The following is a 23,619-nucleotide window of genomic DNA, read 5'->3' on the forward strand; positions in this document are numbered from 1 at the left end:
AGTGTATTCAAGTACCACACCAGGAGGTGTGAACAAAGCCAGGGTAGGTGAAGCGTGCTGCATTTAGGCCACGAAAGAAGAGGAAGAACCAAGGAGACGAAGAAAGAGGAAGACGATGAGGGCAGCTTGGTTAGAATAAAATGGCTGAATAATTTTAATTATGGGGTTTCACGTGCCAAAACCGCTTTCTGATTATGAGACACGCCGTAGTGGAGGACTCCGGAAATTTCGACCACCTGGGGTTCTTTAACCTCCACCTAAATCTAAGTACACGGGTGTTCTGGCATTTCGCCCCCATCGAAATGCGGCCGTCGTGGCCGGGATTCGATACCGCGACCTCATGCTCAGCAGCCCAACATCATAGCCACTGAGTAACCACGGCGGGTAAAATAGCTGAACGCATGCATCGGTATTAAGCTATGTGTTTTCTTTAGTTGCGTGTATAAAGAACGCTACAATCGGAAGAAGAGGACTTTGATGACGGCCTTGGAGACGACGAAGAAGATTTTGCGTTTTTTGCTGTTCTACCTCGCCGAGAAAGTCTGAGTTGCTGCTATATAGACCCAAGAGACGAGGGCCCAAACAGAAGGGATGGGACAGAGGCGCCGGCCCATGCGTCCGCCTGTACACTGCTGAAGGCAACATGATTCCGATGTTCGGTCACATCAAGGTGTTGGGCATGACAATAGAGGCGAATGGCTCGGACACCATCACAGTCGCTAAGGTCACCGCGAAGGCCGAGAACGCCACACACCTACTGAGACGAGTGGCCAGCCGGCATCACGGGCTCAAGGAGGACAACCTGCTTAGACTGGGAGAATGAGTAAAACCAGAACAAGGTGAAAACAGGAGCCAACGTTTCGACAAGTGGATTCTGTGCAGTTTCTTTCGAGAAAATAGGCATAATCATACATTATCCATAAGTTGAAGACACTGCAACCAATAGCCATAAACGTTTCAAAGGGAGCTTTAGAATCTATTTGCTATGCTAACTATCAAGCTAAAGGCAACAACACTTAGTTTGGTTTCTTAGCATTCTTTCGTTTTTCCCCTTTTTTTCTATTTTGTCCTTCTTCTTTCCGTTTTTTGCCCCTTTATTTTTTTTATACCATTTCAGTACTTCTTTTTTTTTTTACGGACACCAGTTTCTGCCGCTCCTTCTATGGTCTCTCTCAGATGCACGATAGCCTACGACCACCAGTGAAACAGGTAATAGAGGGTTGTTGTGCACGCCGTTGACACGCCGGCTGACACATGGGCGTTGACACTTGATTGACAGACTGTCATGTCCCTGGCCTTGTGCACAGCACTCCTTTCTTCTGAATTCGACAGGCTAACACACCTTCCGTCGTTGCCGCACCCACCCGCCTTACGCCCTCTCTCCTTTAGAAGAACCCCACCTATACATACTGTGGCGAGGAATGCATATGCCGCTTTGAAGAAGACAGGTCCACTTGTGGAAACGTTGGCTCCTGCTTTCACCTTATTCTCGTTTTCCTCATCGTCTTGAATTTCCATCTCCCGCCTTCCCGATGTTTTCCCTCGACTGGGACAGGCCTTCGTAATAAGTCACTTCGTGTACATCAAGGCCGTGCACAATTGGTCGAATATGGAGAGAGACAAGCTGGAAACGCTCCTGCGTAAGGTCGCCAAGAGAGCCATGGGTCTACCCATGCACACGAGGACGGAGGCACTGAACGGATTAGGCATGTTCAACACGCTGAGCGAGATGGCGGAGGCCCAGGAACGGGCACAGATCACCAGGCTGTCCGGCACAGTTGCGGGCAGATTGATCCTACGAGAAAACGGCGACGCGCCTCGGGAGATCGAGTGTAGCAGCCACACGCTAACACCCGACCTGAGAAAAAAGATCAGGGCAGCCCCCCTGCCCTGGAATATGAACCCCGATCACAAAATCGGCAGAAGACTTGCTCGAGCAAAAGCACTCCTCGGACAGGCAGTCGCCTCCGGGAAACCATGCTGATTTACGGACGTAGCCAAATATCCTGGCAGACGAACCTCTGTAGCAGCGGTGTTCAACAAAGATGGCACGGTCATCAACGCGTGCACGGCCCGCACTGATAGTCCTGAGGTGGCCGAGCAGGCGGCCATCAGCTTTGGACTCCCAGAAGACGGTAAAAGCTTGGTATACTGTGATTCCAAGAGGGCAATTCTGTCCTTCGGAAGAGGGAGCGTATCCCCGACCGTCGGCAGAATACTTGGTACTCAACACCTCACCCCACACTACATCAATGGGTTCCCGGCGTACATGGGACCATTGGAGGGGCCGCTCCCTAACCTCAACGCGAGCCCGGACTTCCTCTCGGCAGGATGGGTGAGCGAGCACGACCCCTCGTCACTTGCAACGATCTCACCCAACACTATAACTTAATCAAGAGAACCATGCCGCTACCGTACAAAGCGGCTTCAGACGGACACCTACCCATGCCCGGCCTTCCTGCACTACATCTTTCCGGACGCGCACCCTCACACTACGTGTCGCTTTTGTAAAGATATAGCTAGCTTTGCTCACATGCTCTGGGGTCGCCCCCTGGCACCGGGGGCCAGGACCACCAAGGAAGAGTGGGACCGAGCTCTACGCAGCTCAAAACCTTGACGCATAGCTCTGGGCTGTCCATCGGGCCTGCGACGCGACAGTGGGGCATGACCTTTATATCCCGACATGGGAGCGACCCGCTGCGCGCTAATCGCGTGCACCGAGGGACCTCAATAAAATTATTCATCCATCCATACACCCATCCATCCATCCATCCATCCATCGCTGTTCTACGTATTTTGGCTCCACCATCAAAAGTCATCTGTGAATAGACGCACGCTTCTTTCTCCCGTAACATCATATACAACGTCTATTTATTTATTTATTTATTTATTTATTTATTATAAGTTACGGGAGGAAGAAGCGTACGTCTATTCAAAGATGGCTTTTAATGGCGGAGCCAACACTCGTAGTACAGCGAAAAACTCAAAATCGTCGTCTCCAAGGCAACCATCAATGTCCTTTTCTTCCTACATTACCGGCTGTGCCATCAAACCCGGCGAAAAAAGCACCTTATTGGTGCAGCTCAATGGTCCAGGAATGGTACGGTTTGAGGCGGCTGACGGGAATGACGTTAGAGAGAGGTGAAGGCGCCGTGGCGTCCAGTGGAGACACTTCATATGTGGCAGGGGTCACCGGGTGGAGGAGGCCGCAAGCGCCGTGGTATCGCGAGAGGAGTATCGCGAAAGACCAACACGCCAAGTTGGAGGCCAAACTAGAGCAAGAGCACCTGGTTCGCATTCCACGTCGTGATGGCGCAGGTCGTAACGGCACTTATGGCGGCGTGTCTGTGAAGGAGAAAGACGAATGCGGGCAATCTGGCGTGCTTGTGTCGCTGTGGCTGACATCACGCGTGTACTCTGTCGGCGAATCGAGTGTGGTCGAAAGGAGAGTCTCGAAAGGCAACGTCGGCTCACGGCCGACTAGGAGATAGAAGGGTCAGTAGCCAGCTGTGTCATGGCGCGAGGAATTGTGAGCGAATGTTACAAATGGTAGAGCAGTGTCCCAGTCGCGATGATCGAAAGAAACATACGTTTCTAGAATGTCAGTTAATGTGTGGTTCAGACGTTGGGTAAGACCGTTAGTTTGAGGATGGTAAGCTTAGTAAGCTTGTGTTTAGCAACACATGATCGAAGTAAGTCGTAGATGACTTTGGCAAGGACTTGGTTCAAACACGTTGGTGGGCTAGTTGGTTAGAATCTATGATAGAGTGTATAAACGCGACTGAACGAGGACGTAGAAAGAAACAGATACGCAGAGACAGTGCTCCACTTTCAACTATAGATTTTATTTTCGCACGCATCGATAAATATATACCGTACGAGCGGAAATAAACGTGACAGCAAAAAAAAACAACATTCAGTGGTACATGTCGATGAACCGTACACGTATGCAAGGCTTGGTGCAAACATATACTGCAATGGCTACAAAGATAAACCGAGGAATCGGATTTTCTTTTCAGACAGCGACGCTGATGCCTTGATCAAGCAGCTTTCCTCTAACTTCGCAATTTCGTAGGCCTCCAAGATCTCCCTTGTCATCCTGCTATGAGCCCTATGCAGAATGAAAGTACTTTCAAACATCGGTTTGCAGGTACAATCCCTGCAATGAATACCCAAATGACCCGAGATTATCCTTGTAGTGTGTCTAAAGCATTGCCACTTCGAGGCATAGAATACACATCCTTGGGTGTTTTCTTATTAAGCGCTCGATAATCAATGCAAAAGCGAACGGAACCATCTTTTTTTTTCATCAGAGCGACCGGATTTCGGAAACTTAATGAAGGTCGTGTAATCTTTCGTGCTAACATATCACCAATTTGTTCTTCAATGACCTTCCGTTTCTGCTGCAAAATGCGATATGGGTTTCCATGCGGTGTGCAGCCACAGAAGTATGGCCCAGTGCACTGGCACAGCTATCAAAGCAGGATTTGTGCTTAGCCAGAAGGGCGAGTAAAGCGTCTGACTGGGCAGTGGTTTGGTCAGAATCAGTTATGGGCAGTGGCGTAGCTAGGTCGTCTGGCACCCGGGGCCCATAGGTCTTCTGTCACCCCCCTCCCCGGAAGTAGCCGGCGGAAAGAGCGGTGTCTTCAGACGTATCTGACACCCCCCCCCCCTCACTGGCCCATTGCACCCGGGGCCCACGGCCCCCCGGCCCCCCCTGTTGCTACGCCACTGGTTATGGGTCAGAAAAAACAAGAATCCAAACCTGAGGCCGATACTGGCGACGAAGAAGGGGAGAGCGCTGCGACAGAGATCAGTGGAGAGTAAGTGAAAGTTGCCACGGTCATCCCTTTTGTCAACAGCACAGGGTCTGAGGTTGCGATGCAGGCCAACAGAACAGCTCAGCCACAGGAAAACCGGACGAGACAAGGGGCGCCGAGAATTCCTCGTAAAGTGCAGCCTGAAGAAAGGGTAATTAATGCGCCTCCATCGCTTACCTGGCTGGATGTGACAGCTACAATTTGTTCGCGACCAGAGCGCAGGACATAGTCTGCAGAGACAGCGAAGGTAAAGGCGGAGGGTGACGACACCAAAATAGGTGCATCCACTGTATCTGTGATGTGGACGACGCTCTCCCTACGTGATATACACGTAACAGCGCAGGCAGAATGCAGGAAGTTCTAACCGACAAAAAGTTCATGGATGCACGTGGGTAGCACAATCATCTCAATGTTGTGATAAGTGCCGTCGATCAAAACACGAGCCATACATTGTCCGTCGGGGTGAATTAGGATGTTATTCGCGCCTCGCAATACAGGTCTAAGACAAGGCGTTTAGACTTTACGAAGGCGTAAGCACAAATAACTATGCAGAACGGAAACAGTGGCACCGGTATCGACGAGAGCTTGCACAGGAATACATTAGAGAGTTGCAAACAGCATATTCACCGGGCGACAGGAAGGTATTTGCAGCGTTCGACAGGGAGCGGTTATTCCTCCAAAGACTGCAGTCCTTAGCTTTCCAAGCGTTGGTCAGCAAGGCGGAAGATAGGGCGAAGTGGTGATGCAGAGCGGCGGTAGGGCGAAGGAGAACGTCGTCGGGCCGAACGGGAGCCCTCAGGTAGATGTAGAGTCGCCTCAGGAGATGGAGAACGACGCTGCGGGAAAGTAGACAGACTTGGGTCGTAAGAATCGGGTCTTCGGATCCCGTATCGTTCGAAATCGGCATAGCTTCGGCTTTCATCCAGCTGGCGGCGGCTACAGTAACGCGATATGGGCCCCGTTTACCGCAGTAAAAGCAAGTCGGACGAGTTGGACGCCACTGAGGATACGAAGGCACGGCATCCGCGTATGTGGGCCTCTGGAACGCTGCTGTTGCAACAAACGTTGTCGCGATCCTCATGGGTGCCAGCTCCTGCTTCACAATGTTGCGCAATTCGAACGTTGGGGAATGGGCAGAAGCAAGAGTGGATCTCCTCTGTTGCTGCTCCTGAAGTTCTTCGCGAATAATAGTGCGGATAAGAGCACGTAGGTTAGAATGATGTGGCAGGTAAAGCATATCATATTGACCGCAAATAAGACGGTGACAGAGGGAGAGAACACATAAACAGCACGGGCGGTAACTTTCAACTGTTTTATTCAGAGCAGCCCGTGGGCACATATAGGCAAATAGAACATGCGCAGATCGCAGCAAACAAGAATACACATCAGCTTAGCGTAGCAACCAACAATAAAAAAAAGCTATTTCCGAATGAAACAACCTAATGGAGGTATCGCTAACACAGTCTTGGCCTTTCTTTTTTTTTCTTTTTTGTTAGCGATACCTTCATTAGGTTGTTTCAATCGGAAAAAGATTTTTTTGATTATTGGTTGCCACGCTAAGCTGATGTGTATTCTTGTTTGCTGCGATCTGCGCATGTTCTATTTGCCTATATATGCCCACGGGCTACTGTGAATAAAACAGTTGAAAGTTACCGCCCGTGCTGTTTATGTGTGCTCTCCCTCTGTCCCCGTCTTATTTGCGGTCAATAGATATGCAGCAAATACCAACTAGGCCAAAGTGAAGTTCTTCTGGCAGGTAAAGGTCGCTGTCATGGTGAAGACGGAGGGAATGAAGCTCGTCCAAGCGCTGCACATCGATGTAATTTCTGAAACTGGGGTAGGATTGTGAACAGCTAAGGCGTTGAATGCGACGGAACCAATGTCTTTGAGAATGTGGGGAATGCGTTCTGCTTCCGTCATTCCTATGTTGGTGCTGCGGCAGAGAGACAGGACGTCTTCGTTGTACGAAGTATATGACTCATGTGGAAATTGGACACGCGCAGCGAGCTTCTGTTTGGCGACTTCTGCACGACCAGCTGAAGACGCGAAGATTTTCCGTAGGCTGGTGGTAAAAGCTGACCAGTCTGCGATGGCAGTTTCGTGGTTAAAATACCACGTCTTCGCAGCGCCGGTCAGATAGGGCACGACGTTAGTCAACTTCTGTGTGTCGGTCCACCCATTGGCTGAACTCTCGCGGTTGTAATTGTCAAGCCATTTGTCGACGTCGTCCCCGCGAAGACCTATAAAGACTGCTGGATCGCGTTGAGGGCCGGTAATGGTGCACGATGTCAGTGCAGCCGATGTCGTGGGTGTGGCTGCGTTAGGGGTCGTGATAGCGTGTGATATGAAGCGCGCGATGTCGGACTTGTGTTGAGACGCTGCATCGACGATTGCAACACAATCCCTGGGAGATACAAGCAAAAGCCCGGAAAAAGAGAATAGCAGACAGGTGGCGGAAAGCTGAAGAGGGAGAAGGAAAAAAGAGAAGCGGCAGGCACGAGGCGTGAGAGGGTGCGCTGCGGGGGCCCGGAAGACTGGCGACAAGGAGGCGGTGCCGGTTCGTGGAGCGGGAAAAAGGAGAAGCGTGCCTAAGCAGAACCAGGAGCCGGCCCTGCCATTCCAAGGGATCGGACTGTTCCGGTGATGTTCACGGACGACGGTCCACGGTCGAGCTCTGCCTGGTGGATGGAGCCGACTGACCGGTCACGCGAGAGGACTCGGGCCTTCCGCACGACCTGGGCCCCGCTGACCGTTGCTGGGCGCTACTCCTGCGCCCCGACCTTACCAACACATCCCAAAGATCGCGGCTACGACCCGTGCGCCAACCATTCCTAAGTGCCGATCCAGCACCCGGCCATACTGATGTCTCCCGGAGATCGCAGCTGGGACCCGTTCATCGACCGTGCTGGTCGCGACTACGAAGCGTCGCGTTGAGGCCAGCGTCGACAAGGAACCCGACGCTTCATCCACGACCGCATCCTCAGCGACGGCCCCGACATCTGGGCCGAGGCAATTTTTCTCGGTGAACCCCCGTTTATACGATCATTGTGACTCTGTCTTACCGCGTCGTTAATGGGCGAAGTAGTGAAACGTGCAGAGCAGCTCTGTAGCTGTGATCGCACCCTGCTTGTTGATTCTTGCCAGCTATAACGACGTTTTATTCTGAGTGTTCCTGCATGTGCTGTAAATATAGCTTATTCAATCTTGTGCGGGTCCACTGAAAAGAGGTCGCATTCCGTCTGAAAACGGCTTTGTAGAATATTCGCACCAAGGTTGCCCTTGCGTGCACGATATCCTCCCAAGAACCTGACATTGCGCTGTGCCAGCGGCCGACGTTTCCATAGGTGTGGCGCAGGCGGCCGCCGGAGCCGCCGGAACGTGGAGAAGAACGCAGGAGCGTCGGGATCTTGACGCGCCTCGACCACCTTTAAAGACGACCGGGACAAGCAGCGCTAGCAGACCCGTTTATTGTGCACGCACGTCCCAGGCTCCCACACGAAGAACAGGAATAATGATGGCTGTATATACAAATGATAACGATGAAGTACATTTAATGTCCTTACAATAGCTCCTTTTCTTTTTTTACTATGCAGGACAAGGCATTCTACTCTTTCACCGGTTCCTATGTCAATAAAATTTGGGTGTTACGTCTTCCTATTCCGAGATGAACATTGTCTACGTCGCACCTTGCAAGTTACGTATGACTGTTTCTGTGGCGTAGCTTACCATGATGTGTATACAGAATTTCGTAGTTGGATTTATCCTGAATGATATCGAATGCTAAGCACCATTAACTGTCTCTGTAATTCGGGTCTTGTTCAGAACGCAACGCACGCCGTATTTTGCCCAAGGAATCGGTGATGTCTCTGAGGCATTGCCGCTACGGCTCTAACATTTCCTGTAACGGCTTACACGCACTCTCTTGTTGTGTACATGTGCCTATTGTGCACGTGTGCGTACGGGCGTGCATGCGCGTGTGTGTATGTCTGTGTGTGTTGGCTTGCGGTGTGTATGTGCGTATTTACATGCGTGTGTTGTGTGCGAGCGTGCTTACGCGTACATGTATTTACATTTGCGCGCACGCATGTGTGCGTGTGTGTGTGTGTGTGTGTGTGTGTGTGTGTGTGTGTGTGTGTGTGTGTGTGTGTGTGTGTGTGTGTGTGTGTGTGTGTGTGTGTGTGTGTGTGTGTGTGTGTGTGTGTGTGTGTGTGTGTTTGTTTGTGTGTGTGTGTGTGTGCGCGTGCGTGCGTGTGTGCTTGCGTGCGTGCGTGCGTGCGTGCGTGCGTGCTGGCTTATGGGCCTGTATTTGCGAGCGTGTGTGCGTACATGCGTGCGTGTTTGTGTACCCGCTTCAGAGTTGATTAAAATTGTCCATCGAGTTCTTCATTAAATGCGACTTACAAGCGCGGCGTACCGGGGCGTGCTGCGAGGGCAGCTTCGTTTTACTGGAATTGAAATTCTGTGTCCCACATTTCTAACAACCGACAAGGCAGCACGTAATGCTGTTAAGGAATGTGAACCCAAAATGTTCTGTTGTGATGAACACACGAGAACTAGTCAAGGACAGTTTCTTCACCTCTATACTCCACGTCAACGTCAAGTCGGTTAACTGCAGCCTCGAAAAAACGCTTCTCCAAACGAACAGTCGCTGCCTCAGTTACGAGCTGAAAGCAGCGTTGGTGACTGGCTTGCGAGCCCGAAGATGCGGCGTCTCAGTGAGCCGCTCAAGGCGTGCATTTCATTCGAATCTCCGTCCGGCCGTCGGTGTCATTATAAGCGCAGCGACGCACTTTCGAGCAGCGCTTCACAAGATGAGTAACGCGGTCTACGCAGGACAGCGCTTCTCGGCAGGACGAGGCATGGCGGGCCCTGAAACGACTGCGAAAGCGGCGCGCGCGCGAGAGGATCTTGCGGCTTGTTTTGCTGCAGTCGGGGTGGACCGTGCCTTTGAGGGACCGACGATAACTCATCGAGAGGCGCTGCTCCTGGTTGCCTCATCGCGCGACGCCTGTTTTGCATGGCCCCACGCAACACTTCGCGTCGCCTTCCTTCGCTACTCGGACGAGGTGGGCCGTACGCGCATTGGCACGCGGCCCGACTGAACCGCGAGGCCAGGCTGCAGCCAAGACAACAGAAGCAAGCGCAACGCATGCGCCGCTGGCGAGGCCTTGGCGGACCGAGGCATATTTGGCGCTCACAAATGGGCCGCCCGAGAGCGGCTATGCGCGGCCCGTTGCTCTTGCTTCGCCGGCCTTTATGGTGCGATTCGGAGTGGTGGTTCAGGCCCGTCCTGGAAATCAAAACACTGGTGCCGGACGAACCATGACGCAGCGGCCAACGCTGCGAACTGACATCAGCCGACGCCAGTCACTTCATATGTCCATTCTAGAGAGTACAGAGCACTGCTGGAAATACATTAGTTTTCCAAGGTTCGTTTGTGCTCGTCATGCGCAACACAAAAAACTGATCATGGGGGCTTGCTTTTAAGCGAGGGCTTGGCGTGGGATGCTTAAGGTTTTCAGCAAGAAGGATAGCGCTTGTGTTGATCGCGAGAGAATCGGAAGAATCTAGATCGCGTAGTGTTTTTTACGGTTTCATTTTTATGGAAATGAAGACAATTATAAGTGACCTTCTTTACACGGTGTACAGGGCCAGAACCTTTTTGGAAGCCGTAATATTTGTGGAGCTAAGCGTCGAATTTTTTTTAGTCATAACCTTATGAAGCTAACAGATAATGACGCCAAGGCAAGCATAGGGGAAGGTATTTGTGGTTTTCTTTTCAAATTGAAATGTAGAAATGATAAATTAAAACGAATGAAAGTGAACAAATAAAATACTTTCCGCCGGTGAAAGCCAAACCCACAACCTTCACATTATAATGCGAAGGTTGTGGGTTTGGCTCCCACCGGCGGCACTTTGTTTCTTCGTCCACTTTCGTTTCGCTTTAATTTACCATTTCTGCATTTCAATTAAAAAAGACGGCAAGTACCGTCCTCTACGCTTCCCTCATTATTTGTTGGCTTCGTAAGGTTGCGACTGCGTAGGCGAGAAAGCACTCCTCGTCATACGCCGACAATTCGCGTCACCATCCAAGCCGCACGGTTGTATGTGATCCAGTCGTTTGCTCTTCTTCAGCCATCACGTGCCCGCCGCTGCAAGCGCCGGAACACGGCCGGGTTGTGGCATGCGACACCAAGTACGAAGGCGAGTGCCTGCTCCAGTGTGACTCGCAACACGAGATGGCCGAAGGAGGCGACAGCGCAACTCGCTACTGCGAAGCCGACGGCAGCTGGAGCGGGGAGACGAGCGTGTGCAAAGGTGCGGTCGCCCATAGCGCAAAGGCTGAGCTAATGTCCATTGGTTGCAAATAAGCATACTGGGTATAGTTCTGCGAAGACTGGCAAAAAAAAAACTTTTTTTAAGATGGCCTGTCGCAGATACCCCGTTTGAAGTCCATGGGCTGGATTGCATGAGAAATCTAATTGCATAATCCACAAATTACTAGAGTTCACTGATTAAGTTTAACTGATTACCTTACAGCACATATTGCACTTTACAAATTGTAACCGGCGAGACTGCAAAGAATATCCATTTGGAAATAATTCCGTAAATGTCACCATTTTCGAGATATGCGCCATTAAACTTGAGGTAAAAAAACATTGTCGTTCCACTTAGTTTTTTTAGCACAACGCTGTTTTATGCACTGAAGCTCGAAAGTTACTGGACCGCCAACGTATTTCTCCGCAAAGTTCGGTAATTATTGTCTCCAAACTGCTGTGTCATCCTGAGAATTCGTTCCAAGCGGATCCGACTTGTGAACTCCCCAAACTACAATTTGTAAAGTGCATAATCTGCCCTGATTTATTTAGCCCAAACCAATTAGTAAGTTTTACTAATGAGTCAATCGTGCAGTTCGATCTCTCGCGCAAGTAATGCCCGCCTCCATAAGTGTGGTGCAACTCGAAGGCTCCATCTCCTTCAGGGGATCTTCGTGATTTTTGGGCAATCTTCGCAGAAATGCGCAAGATATAAATACACACCACGAGGTAAAATCCTGCATGCGGTAAAATACAGAAATAAACAAAGATGGAGAAGCACACTATTATGCCTAAAAATTGCAACACGCAATCAAATATGGTGATTCATGGCAATCTAATACATCTATATTTATTTTTTTCTCTCAGGATGCGCTTCTCTTAGCTTTCCGATGAACTGATCGTTGGGCTCTTTGAATACTGATTCGTAAGCGTTTGCGAGAATCAGAAGGCGCTGTTTTAAGGGCAGCCGACATATCCCACCGGGCGGAGAACGCTAGGTGCCCCCATGTTACCTCCCTGGCAAATAATGACAAAGTTCAAAGCGGATTTGTTTCGGTTATGTGACGATAAACGGCACATTCGACTTGACATGCCGGGTTCCTAATACGAAAGCCTAGCGAGTATACAGAACCAATGTGCAGCAAGAGTCAGCATTTTTTTAGAAAACACCTCGACTATCTTGAGCAGCCCACCTGCTTGATGTTGTCTGAATACACGGACAAGGCCTCTATGCATTACTTCATCCACATTTACACTGTTGTCGTTCTTCATTTCTTCGCGACCGTTCCCGCAAGCAAAAAGAACAATGTATGCCGACATACAGCCTACTATGTGTACCCTCCTTCTTGAGAAATCTAGGAGCGATATTTGCACAGTCAGGTCCAAACGTCTGGAAACCACGGCATCAGCACGAAGGTGTCAATTTCTTTTGACACAATCTTGCAACGTGGACTTATGCTGATGAAATGCATCGAACAAGCGCATGTAAGCTTCACTGCTTTTAGCCTGCGCGCCGAGGCTGCGCAGAAAAAAGTGAAGAAGTTCGTGGCATCTGTCAATTCGACGCACTACGGCGACCCGGCTAGTGTGAGAAGTGGATGTCCCGCACAACTTGAGCCAAGAATTTAAATATGAAAGGCGCGTCGGAAGCGAATTGAACCGAACGCATACCATTCGCAGTAAGCTATGGTAACTCAGATAGCTTTTTTGTTCTCCCCTTAACTTCACTAATCAATTAGGTTTGATTACCCAACTGTTTAATTATTGGCTAAGGACCCTAAGTATGATGCCCAGATTTATAGAGCACCTTCAGAAACCACCGATAGAGTTGTCTCCTTTACGATAGGTGTCACGTAGTCCTTTCTACCGGGTCGGAAAGAAAGTCCGCGAAATATAAAAAATGCCACGTGAGGGAACGCTTGCGCAGTGGTATCGTGCTGTCCTCAAGCGTGCGTTCGGTGGACAAGGTCGGCTGCCGTCGGATGACAGCGGAAAGGCATGCTGCTGTCCGAGCGCTGCCGATGAGATAAAGAACGCCCTGCCGCTTCCTCGTCGCCAGTCATGATGCAGCTGACCTTGTTCACCCAACGCACGCCCGAGAGCCGCACAATACCACTACGCAAGCGCTCCGTCACGTGGCTTTTTCCATATTTCGCGGGCTTTCTTTGCGACCCGAAAAAAAAAGGGCTACGTGAGACGTATCTCAAAGGAAACAACTCGTTCGGTGGTTTGTGAAGGTGCTCTACAAATCTGCGTATCATACTTGGGGTCCTCAGCTAATAATTAAATGGTTGGGTAACTAAACTTAATTAATTAGTGAGTTATGGGGAAAACAAAAAGTTATCTGAGTTACTATAGGCTACTGCAAATAGTATGCCTTCGGTTCAATTCGCTTCCGAAGCGCCTTTCATTTTTTCATTCTTGGCTCAAGTTATGTGGGACACCCAGTATACTTGGCCACCATTTTATTCTTTTCGTATTCTTCGAAAGATCCTTTCATCTTTCTGAGTAAACGCCATGAACGATATAGCACCGGTTACTAATGAGCTTAGAATCAGAGGGCCAAGCTGTACATCCGGTTGATTAATTGGGGTGTGACTGGAAAAGAATGCCGGTGCGAAAGACACGCAGATAACGAGGATATAAACAAACAACGAATTGAATTCTGTCGTTTTAGATGCCGTAACCGCGACCTGATTATGACGCACGCCGTTATGTGGGACTCCGGATTTAACCAGCTGGCGTTCTTGAACATGCGCCCAATGCACGGCACACATTGCGTCAGCATCAAAATGCGGCCGGAATCAAACAAGTGACCTCGAGCTCAGCAGCGCCAAAGCCATTGACATAAGCGAACAGGGGTCACCGGCAACTACTTTTTATTATTTGGCCACGTACGAAGACACTTGACCTATCCCAGTTGCTGACGTCTGCGTATATTTTGCAACAGTATTGTTTATTTATTTCTTCAATTTTACAACGGGTTGGTAGGTTAAGCTGTCCGCCTCGCGTACAAAAGAGCAAAGTCTTGATTCAGAATATGTCGCACTTACTGTTACTGGTCCTAGCAATTGGGGACACTATGCGCCGCTGACATTCTTTCTTTCTGATACTATCATGTGCAAAGTTTATACAAAGTAGAAGTGAAACCAATTAGACAATAAGTTTGTCTTGAGAAAGCCTTGTCCCCAAGCCAATCAGGACCAAGCTTTTCAACCGTACTACTGGCAGACGCAGCGGCCCTTACATTGCGAAAGTTTACGTGTATGTTTGGTGCACTTGCATGTACCAGAAGCGGAAAGCAAGAGACAGCACTAAATGTGGTGCGCGCGTGCGTGTGTGTGTACGTGTACGTTTGCGTAAAAACATATTAGTTGTTTTGTTACATTTCTGTCGGTCGGTTTAGTGAGAATGTTTTTGTATTTGGCTACAAGCGAGATTCTTTAACGACTGACTGAACAATTTCGGCGACGCGCTTAAGTTATCTCGAAGTCATGAAGCTTCCTTGAAAGACTGCTTTTTCATCGCACTTGCTTATTGAACTGATGCGAGTAGGCGACAGAAACTGGCTGTACAGCGCGTGGACTCATTGATCTAAAGTAACCGCGCTGTGCCCTCACGGAGGAGAGATGTAAAGAATAATTATAACGGGGTACAGGTATACTGGCTATACAGCGACAGGTCTAGAACGCTACTTCCGGTGATGCGGGGAGGAAAGATGAAAGATGGCGCTCACGGATGCCATCTGCAGTGGTCAAGTGAGCCGAAAGACCTCGAATGGGGCTTACGAAATTCATATTTTTGTTCGTTATCTTTCATTCTTTACAAAGCTCATTCTACCGGGTCTTAGCTCTGCTGTTGCTGCATTTTATCTAAACAAGTTCGGTTGGTGGACGTCACCAGGCGTAGCAGTAGATATGGTTACCGTTTGTAATAAACGTTGTAATGGGGCATAGAACCCAACAGATGAATAATACTACACGTCAACTGTAGAAAGGTAGGCATCAATATGCACAGCTTCCGTTTCTCACGGCTTTCGTATAAATCAATATTACACGGAGCCGTCAATTGGAGCAAGAGGCATCATCGTAGCACTTGACCGCTACAATTGTCACGTCATTATCATTTGCTGTTATAGCAACTTGATCTAACGCGTGCCAGAAAACTTAGTTCTCCCGTGAACGTCACTATATATAATAGCTACAGGGCTAACCTTAACCTTGCATCGTTGTGCTAAAAAAATCAGCTTACCCGCGTTCCTTTAGCCGGCCATGCGGTATTTTGAAACTTACAGCTTAAATGTAAAGACATAATTTCATTTGTCATCATCCGTAGTCTTGCAAACATAACAGTAAAGTTAAAGCTATGTGCACCCTGCTGGAAAATTTACTGCTCATTCCTCACTGCACAGACACTGAACAAACGTGAGATGTTTCGGTAGATGCGCTGCGTCATGTATGCTTACTTTATAGTGCTCCAAACTGGTTACGCTGTTAAAGATCACTCGACCGTTCGAGCGACAACTTTACCGACATTGCGGGAGAATTCAGCGAAAACTTATCGTCTTCTTTGTCTCTCTTTAGCAACATGCTCCAAAAAGAGTTGTCAACACTGGTTACCACTATGTTTTCAGGGAAGATTACTTATTTGGCTGAGTGCTTATTTTTTTTTTTATATCAGCTTAGATTGCATGTAATGAGCAGCCACTGTGGCGGGTAACCCAACTGGCTCGTCGTTGCAGCGAAAACATGTGAGAAGCCGCAGGACCTGGACAACGGCTATGTTCAAGGCTGCGACAGCCCATGGAATGTGAACGACAGCTGCACGTTCCACTGCAACCGCGGGTACGAGCTCGTCGGCGGCGGCGCCACCAGGACGTGCCTCGAGTGGAAAGTGTGGTCCGGCGAGGAGCTGCGCTGCGAGCGTAAGAAACCTTACCGGGGTCGGCGGCTGACGCCGTTTCATCCCCGTGAATTCGAAGGGGTTTCCCGGTATGCCCCTCTGCCTATGTCCCTGACCGTTAGCGGCAAAAGTAGGCATTATTGGAACCCGTATTCACAAAACATTCTTACGCTGTTTATCGGAGCACGTGTAAGCATGCACTTCTTCTACAATGACTGATATATATGCAAGAGATAACAGATACCTACCCCTTTGCTTAGCAATGTGTTTTTGGCATTCGGGATTTAAAGGGATTCAAGTAATTTTTCTTTTGCGGGATGTCAAATATAATTTGCTGGTCAGGAGGAAAAATATTAAGATTGGTCACGCATGTAGCAGCATCAGGGTCACTGCACACAGCTCAATATGCAATTTCAGCCGCAATTTGTGTACAAATGCTGTCACGTTATCATCATCATCAGCCTATTTTATGTCCACTGCATGACGAAGGCCTCTCGCTGCGATTTCCAATTACCCCTGTCCTGCGCCAACCAATTCCAACTAGCACCCGCAAATTTCCTCATTTCATGGCACCACCTAGCCTTCGGCCTTCCTCTACTGCGCTTCCCTTCTCTTGGTACCCATTCTGTAGCTCTAATGGTCCAACGGTTATCTAGCCTGCGCATTACATGACCTGCCTAGCGCCATTTTTTTTCTTTTAATGTAAATTAGAATATCGGCTATACCCGTTTCCTCTCTGATCCAAACCGCTCTCTTTCTGTCTCTCAAGGCTATGCCTCGCATTCTTCGTTCCATCGCTCTTTGCGCGGTCCTTAACTTGTTCCCAAGCTTCTTTGTTAGTCTCCAGGTCTGTGCCCCATATGTCAGCTCCGCCAAGTGCACTGATTATACACCTTCCTTTTCATTGATAATCGTACGCTTCTATTCAGAAGCTCACAATGTCTGCCGTATGCGATCCAACTCAGTTTTATTCTTCTATGAATTTCCTTCTCATCATCAGGGTTCCCTGTAATTAACTGACCTAAGTAAACATACTCCTTCACAGACTCTAGAGGCTGACTCGCGATCCTAAACTCTTCTTCCCTTGCACGGCTATTCATGATTATCATTGTCTTCTGCATATTAATCTTCAAGCCCACTCTTACACTCCCTCTATTGAGGTCCGCAATCATTTGTTGTAACTCGTCTGCATTCTTGCTGAACAGAACAATGTCGTCGGCAAACCGAAGGTTGCTGAAATATTCACCGTCGATCCCTACTCCCAAGCTTTCCCAGTTTAATAGTTTGAATACTTCTTCCAAGGATGCAGTGGATAGCATTGGAGAGATTGTGCCTCCTTGTCTGACCCCTTTCTTTATAGGTGTCTTCCTGCTTTTCTTGTGTAGAATTAAGGTAGCTGTGGAACATCTCTAGACATTTTCCAATGTATTTACGTAAGCGTTCTGTACTCACTGATTACGTAATGCCTCTATGACTGCTGGTATCTCTACTGAATCAAATGCATTTTCGTAATCTATGAAAGCCATATAGAGAGGCTTATTGTACTCTGCGGATTTCTCGATAACCTGATTAATGACATAGATGTCATCCATTGCAGGGTATCCCTTCCTGAAGCCAGCCTGTTCTCTTGGTTGACTAAAGTCTAGTGTTGCCCTTATTCTATTGGAGACTATTTTGGTAAATATTTTATTTAACACGGGGAGTAAGATATTCGGCCTATTATTTTTCAATTCTTTAACGTGTCCCGTTTTGTGGATTAGTATAATGTTTGTATTCTTCCAGTTTTCTGGGACCCTTGCGGTCGATAGACACTACGTATAGAGAGCCGCCAGTTTTCCTAGCATTAGGTCTCCTCCATCTTTGATTAAATCGACTGTTATTCCATCTTCTCCTGCCGCTCTTCCCCGTTTGATGTCTTGCAAGGCCCTTCTGACCTCATCGCTAGTTATAGGAAGAGTTTCTGTATCATGTTCATTACTATGTCTAGTAGAGGTATCCTGACTGATCTGGGCACTGTACAGGCCAGCATAGAATTCTTCCGCTTCTTTTACTATATCTTCGAGATTGCTGATGGTATTACCCTGATTATCTTTCAGTGCATATATCTTGGTTTCTTTCTCACTGATTTCAGGCTGCGTCCATTTTTTACGGCTTCTTCAGTATTTCTCACGTTATAGTTTGAAATATCACTTATTTTCGCCTTGTTGGCCAGTTTTGAGAGTTCCACGAATTCTATCTTATCTCTTGAGTTGGACACTTTCATTATTTGTCGTTTCTTTATTAGGTCCTTTGTTTTTTGGGAGAGCTTGCTTACTGGTTGCCTTGGTGCCTTGCCTCCCACTTCAAGTGCGGCTTCTGAAGCCAGCCTAGTTACTGTTTCAGTAATTATCTCGATGCCATCTTCATCTCTCTGTTCTCTCTGTTCTTCATCTCGCTGTTCATCTCTCTGTACATCCCTTTGCATCCCTTTGCAATAGAGCCCCGTAGTGTCGCTTCGTATACTACGTGCTATTCTGTCCAATATGAGAAATTTCTGAACGTGAAAGCAAGCCTCAGCATGCGTACAACAGTGGCGACCGTTCTAGAATCTGCAGTCATCTGCTGCTACGATAATTTGGTGAAGTATATATAACAGGGCCTGCGGCGGTGCGCGCCCGTGGACAGTGTGCTTTCTGTCTCCGCGCAGCGGTCTCATGCCCGCCGCCTCCCTTCGTGCCAAACACGCAAGATGTCGGCTACTACAGGCAGGCAAAGGTCTACCGATTCGGTGATGTTTTCGCCCCCAAGTGCCGCAAGGGATTCGCCTTCCGAGGTCCACGCCTTCTGCACTGCGACGACCGAGGCCGGTGGAACAGTGGCGGCGAGGACTTCTCCAAAATGGCATGCGCTGGTGAGTGTCCATACCGAACGCCCGTCCACGATCATGGCCTCCGAGTAGAAGCGCGCCAATGCGATCCTGGAGGCCACGTTCGGGCGTAATAGCTTAGCTCCGTTGGCGCAAGATGACGCGTCATAGATTCCAGGACTACTACTGGGAGCATACACAGTACCCTATCCTTCGCTATCGCGTACCGCGATGCATATCGTTCAAGAACAGCGTCCGTGCGGTATTGTGTACGAAAATCTAGCACCAAGTCGGTGGCTCAGCCCACGGCGCACCAATATAGGGGCGTACTGAGCTTAATTCAGTACGCGCCTTGACACATGTTTAACGAGTAGGTGCATCAGTGTCCGCGGTCATGATCAGAACAGATTTTAGCGCGCGCTATGTACTTGCCGATGTCGCTATGGCAGGGCCACAGTCCTGCTGGTAGACCCAGCGGGCTACTCATTTAATTCAACATTTAGCGCATGTGCTTGTTCTCTAGCTTTGTTTATTACTGGTCATCACTTCGCGTGGAACACGGATGTTCGCTCGGCTACATACCAACAGAGAAAATGCACGGGCAAATTTAAGCCGGCTCTCTCCGTCAGCGCGAATCTTTATACAGGGCGGTTCAGCTAAATTGGGCCAAACAAAAAAAATCCACGTGTGAGTTACGAGAATGAAACCAACTTGGTATTGTTAGCTGCCCTCTTTAGCAATTCAATGTATTTTACTTGAAGCTTAGGTAATTAATTAACGATAAATAATTCCCCAGCTTATAAAGACTTGATATAAACGCAAGATCTTGAATGTACAAGTTGTAGAGACTATTAAGAAATGTACAAATAAACTTTGTCCGTGATGATAGCTGCAGTGGTTTTAATTTTCACGGGCTACAATGAATGCGCGCGATATCTGAAAAAGAAAGAATACCACGTGACTACGCGTTTGCGCGCAGCGACATTAGTGCACACAAGCATTCTACCAACGAATGATTGACACTGCACGCATACTTAACGTACTTAAATCACTTCAGTACGCCTCACAGAAACATTTCCATCCTATAGAAGACGCCGCGTCATACTTACTAGAGAGCGCGGAAAACAAGCACCAGAAATTGCCGCCGAGCGTATACCTTGTATACAACACGGAGCGCTCACCCAAATCGGCATGTAGTAAGTAAGTAAGCGAGTAAAGAAAGTAAGTAAGTTTGTTCCTAATCCCTTTTAACAGAGGGCACGCATTTTAAGTGCCGCAGGAAAATAATTTTTTTGTTGTCTCTCACAGTTCACTCTCTTTTTCTTTCGTTTTGTTTTGTTTTTTCGTTGTTGTTGGTGATGCACTGTAGAGTTTCATCACATTTTCGCAGAACTATCTATGAGCACCCCCCCCCCCCACTTCGTTCACAGTTCCTCAGACAACGCCGTGCCAAGACGAGCCAAGCCAGGTTTCCGTCGCCAACTCAATGGCATGACGGCGCATGGGTGGCGTCTCGTAGCCTGCAGCCAACGCTTTGGGTACCGTCGCGTGGGTAGATCAGGCTGGGCTCCACACGGGTCTTGAGGAAGGATTGGCGACGGCCCCACCAAGTGTTGTGTGGCTCCGCTCTGCACTCTGCGCAGTCGTCGTCTGTGCTTCGGTGTCCAAGAGGTTTTGTGCCGGTGTGTGCGGTCGGCAAAGGGGTGTGTTGGGCGTTAACCCGACCGGTCTGCTTTCGGTTTGTCTGCAGAGCTGTTCCCACCGCAGCAATAGGTTCTTCGTTGACTGAATCCGATCGATTTGTGACTCATAGATTTGACCGGACAGGCCCAAGAGTTCAGTCAAACTTGGCGGTGTTCAGGATTTATCATGCAGGCGTGGGCAGACCTGCAACACGTGGGAAAACTGTTTCTTCGGGGGCACTGCCCAATCGTCACGAAGGGTCCGAGTCGAACAGTTCATGTCGTCGTTGATGAGTGGCCAAAAATCCTGTGCGAGCTTGGAAGAGTAGTGCGCTCGGTCTGTCCCCCTGTAGTATGGTTTACTGCCAGGTTTCAGATTATGTTTCGCATAGCACGATAGACTGTTTTTCTTTGCAGTCGCTGTGCGCCAAATGTCTGTGCTTGTCTGTGCTATCCATTTGTTCACTTCTTTACTCCATTCGCTTTTACTTTTGGTTTCTTGGAGCTTTGGGTTTGGGCCGAATTTTGTCTCGATAGAGGCGAGTCGTTGCATCCAGAGGGTCTTTATGCCCTTATACCGCAGGTGTAAGTATATTCGGCGGCAGTAATTGACTTCGGGTATAAATTTCAACCTACCCATGCATTGCAATTTTGACCTTGCTTCTCGAATTTCAAACTGTGACCAGCCAATTTCGCCTGTTATTGCGGCATTGGCTGTGAAGATATTTCCTCCCAGCAGCCATCGTCCAAGTTCGTTCTGGTGCTGGTTTAGGCATTTTATTGTCTGTGTCGAGTATGTTACTGTGTCAGTTGTTGCTGGGACTGCGAGTGTTTTCCACAGTGTGCGACCGAATGAATAAGGATTGTACAAGTGTCGGGATAGGTGCTACACTCGACCTTTTAGACGGTTCGATTTTTTTTTATTATCGAATCAGTTTGTTTTTCGAGGTAGCCTTTCTTGTCTGATATTTCAATTCCAAGATACTTATAAGTTGCTGTCTTTGTTATAGAATTTCCTTCTAGCGCTAATGTCAAACCTTCAGCTTTTATGTTAAGCTCATCCACTGCGATTTTTCTGCGTTGAACTTGAGGTAGTCCTCAGCCGCTACTCGGGAGCAGATATCTAGGAGGCCCTGTAGGTCTGCTGCCTACTCTGCCGGAAGCACAATATCGTCAGCGAATTCCAACCATAAGATATTTGTGTACACCTCACGGTGGTCTGTTGTTATTGTGGAGAGACTCACTCCAGGTCCTTCGTCGTTTAGTGCTTTCAGAAGGTTGTTTATATAGATATTAAATAAGGTCAGTGATAGAGGACATCCCTGCTTTAATCCGGCTTTTAGTTTCACTTTCCGAGATTTTAGACCATGGACTTCATATACTGCTGTGCTTCTTATAAAGTACCTTCAGTAACTCAATAAATTTCTTGTCTAATTTCATGATTTCAAGCTTTTCCCATAATTTAGAATGTGGTACAGAGTCGTAGGCTTTTGCTATATCTAGGAAGGCCAGATAGAGTTGAAATCTTTCCTTGTACTTCAGCTCGATTATTTGGGTGAGAGTGAAAATGTGATCACTTGTTCGTCTTTTGGGATGGAAGCCATTTTGTGATTCACTCTGTAGTTTGTTTTTTCGCAATAGTTTTGTAGTCTACGATATTGAATTGTACTGAAGAGCTCTAAAATGTTGCTGAGTACCGGTATTGAACGATGGCATTGATGTCATTTTCTGCTTTCCCTTTGCCTTTGTGAATGAGCCGTGTTCGGGTTTCTTTCCAGGCTTCAGGTATATCTTGTGTCGGAAGGATGTCATTGAAACAGTTGAATAGTGTTTCTCCTGCTTTTGCTTGGAGAGCCTTGAGAAACTCATTTGGAATGTCATCTAGGCCTGATGCTTTCTGGTTCTTTAAGTCTCCGAGGCGTCGTTTTAATTCTGCCATAGAGATCGCCCAGGATAGTCTCACTGTGCGGTGGTGCATTGTAACGTTTCATTGTGTTATTTGTGGGTTGGTGCAGTGGTGTCGCATAGTTTGATTGTATGGTCTCAAAGTGGTGTGTTATGTATTGTTATGCCTTCTTTTATGTTAAGAGGACGTCCTTCACCTGTTAGGAAGGCAACATCATTGTGTAGGTCCTCCAGTGGTTCCAGGGTCCGTATATAGGCCCAAAACTTCTGGCTGTAGTGTTTTCGCTGCTTTGTTACATGTGCCTCTTGCTGTCTAAATGTTTTGTCTATTTTCCTTGCGACCATAGTTTTGACTCGTTCTTTTTGCTTCAGGTATTCTTCCCAGATGACGTCTTTTAAGGTAGTGTTCTCTTCAGGTATATGGCGGTGCTGTCTGGAGAGTGTCTTTCGTTTCTGTGTCTCAGTTTTCAGCTCCTTGTCGAACCATGGCGATATCCTAGACCGTTTGTTTCCAGTTGTTTTTCCAATGGTTTTATGAGCTTTTGATATATACTTTTCTGTGAATTCTTTATTATTCAGTGGTCCTTCTACTGATAGCTCTAAATCTCTTGCAAATGCTTCAAAGCGCTCGTCTTCTCTCACTTTCCCGTGTGATTTGTCGCAGCGTTCTCTCGAGGTTAAATCCACTTTTAAGCTTATTGTAATTCTATCATGGTCGCTTCCACAGTTGTTATACTTCTCTTCACCTGTGTGCATGGATGGCATCTGCATGTGTTGCTGTGTTGTGTCGTCATTGTACAGAACATAGTCAATAACAGATTTGCTTGAATTTCGCGACGATGTGTATGTTCCGTTGCAGGTAGGGTCCAGGTTGGCTATGTGTAGGTTGCAAATTTCAACCAGCTTGCGTAGGCCAGCTGAATTTTTTTCGTAGCCATCTAGCTCTGTTATATGGCAGTTGAAGTCTCCTATAAAGAGGAATGGCTTATTCTTGTAGGTTTGTTCTATATCTTTTTTGATGCAGTCATAGATATTTTAATTCCATGTTTGTTGTTCTGAGCTGGTAGCTATGTATAGGACACATATGTTGAGTGGGCATTTATCAATTTTCACTGTGCTCCACATATGTTCTTGGCAGTGGCTCTTTG

At 48.1% G+C, this 23,619-nt stretch overlaps 1 protein-coding gene across 3 annotated transcripts in view; it reads left to right on the forward strand.

Moving 5' to 3' along the window:
• LOC142578614 (sushi, von Willebrand factor type A, EGF and pentraxin domain-containing protein 1-like) overlaps positions 1–23,619 on the forward strand; it is a 266,473-nt gene that overhangs the window by 167,628 nt on the left and 75,226 nt on the right. For 2 of the 3 annotated variants that reach the window (XM_075688028.1, XM_075688030.1), the window contains 3 exons: positions 10,956–11,138; positions 15,879–16,061; positions 18,726–18,929. In XM_075688028.1, coding sequence (XP_075544143.1) covers positions 10,956–11,138; positions 15,879–16,061; positions 18,726–18,929 — 570 coding nt within the window. The remainder of the gene's footprint in view (positions 1–10,955; positions 11,139–15,878; positions 16,062–18,725; positions 18,930–23,619) is intronic. The other variant, XM_075688029.1, reaches the window with a different exon arrangement.

The sequence above is a fragment of the Dermacentor variabilis genome, chromosome 4 (assembly GCF_050947875.1).
Source record: "Dermacentor variabilis isolate Ectoservices chromosome 4, ASM5094787v1, whole genome shotgun sequence".
Classification (NCBI taxonomy): domain Eukaryota; kingdom Metazoa; phylum Arthropoda; class Arachnida; order Ixodida; family Ixodidae; genus Dermacentor; species Dermacentor variabilis.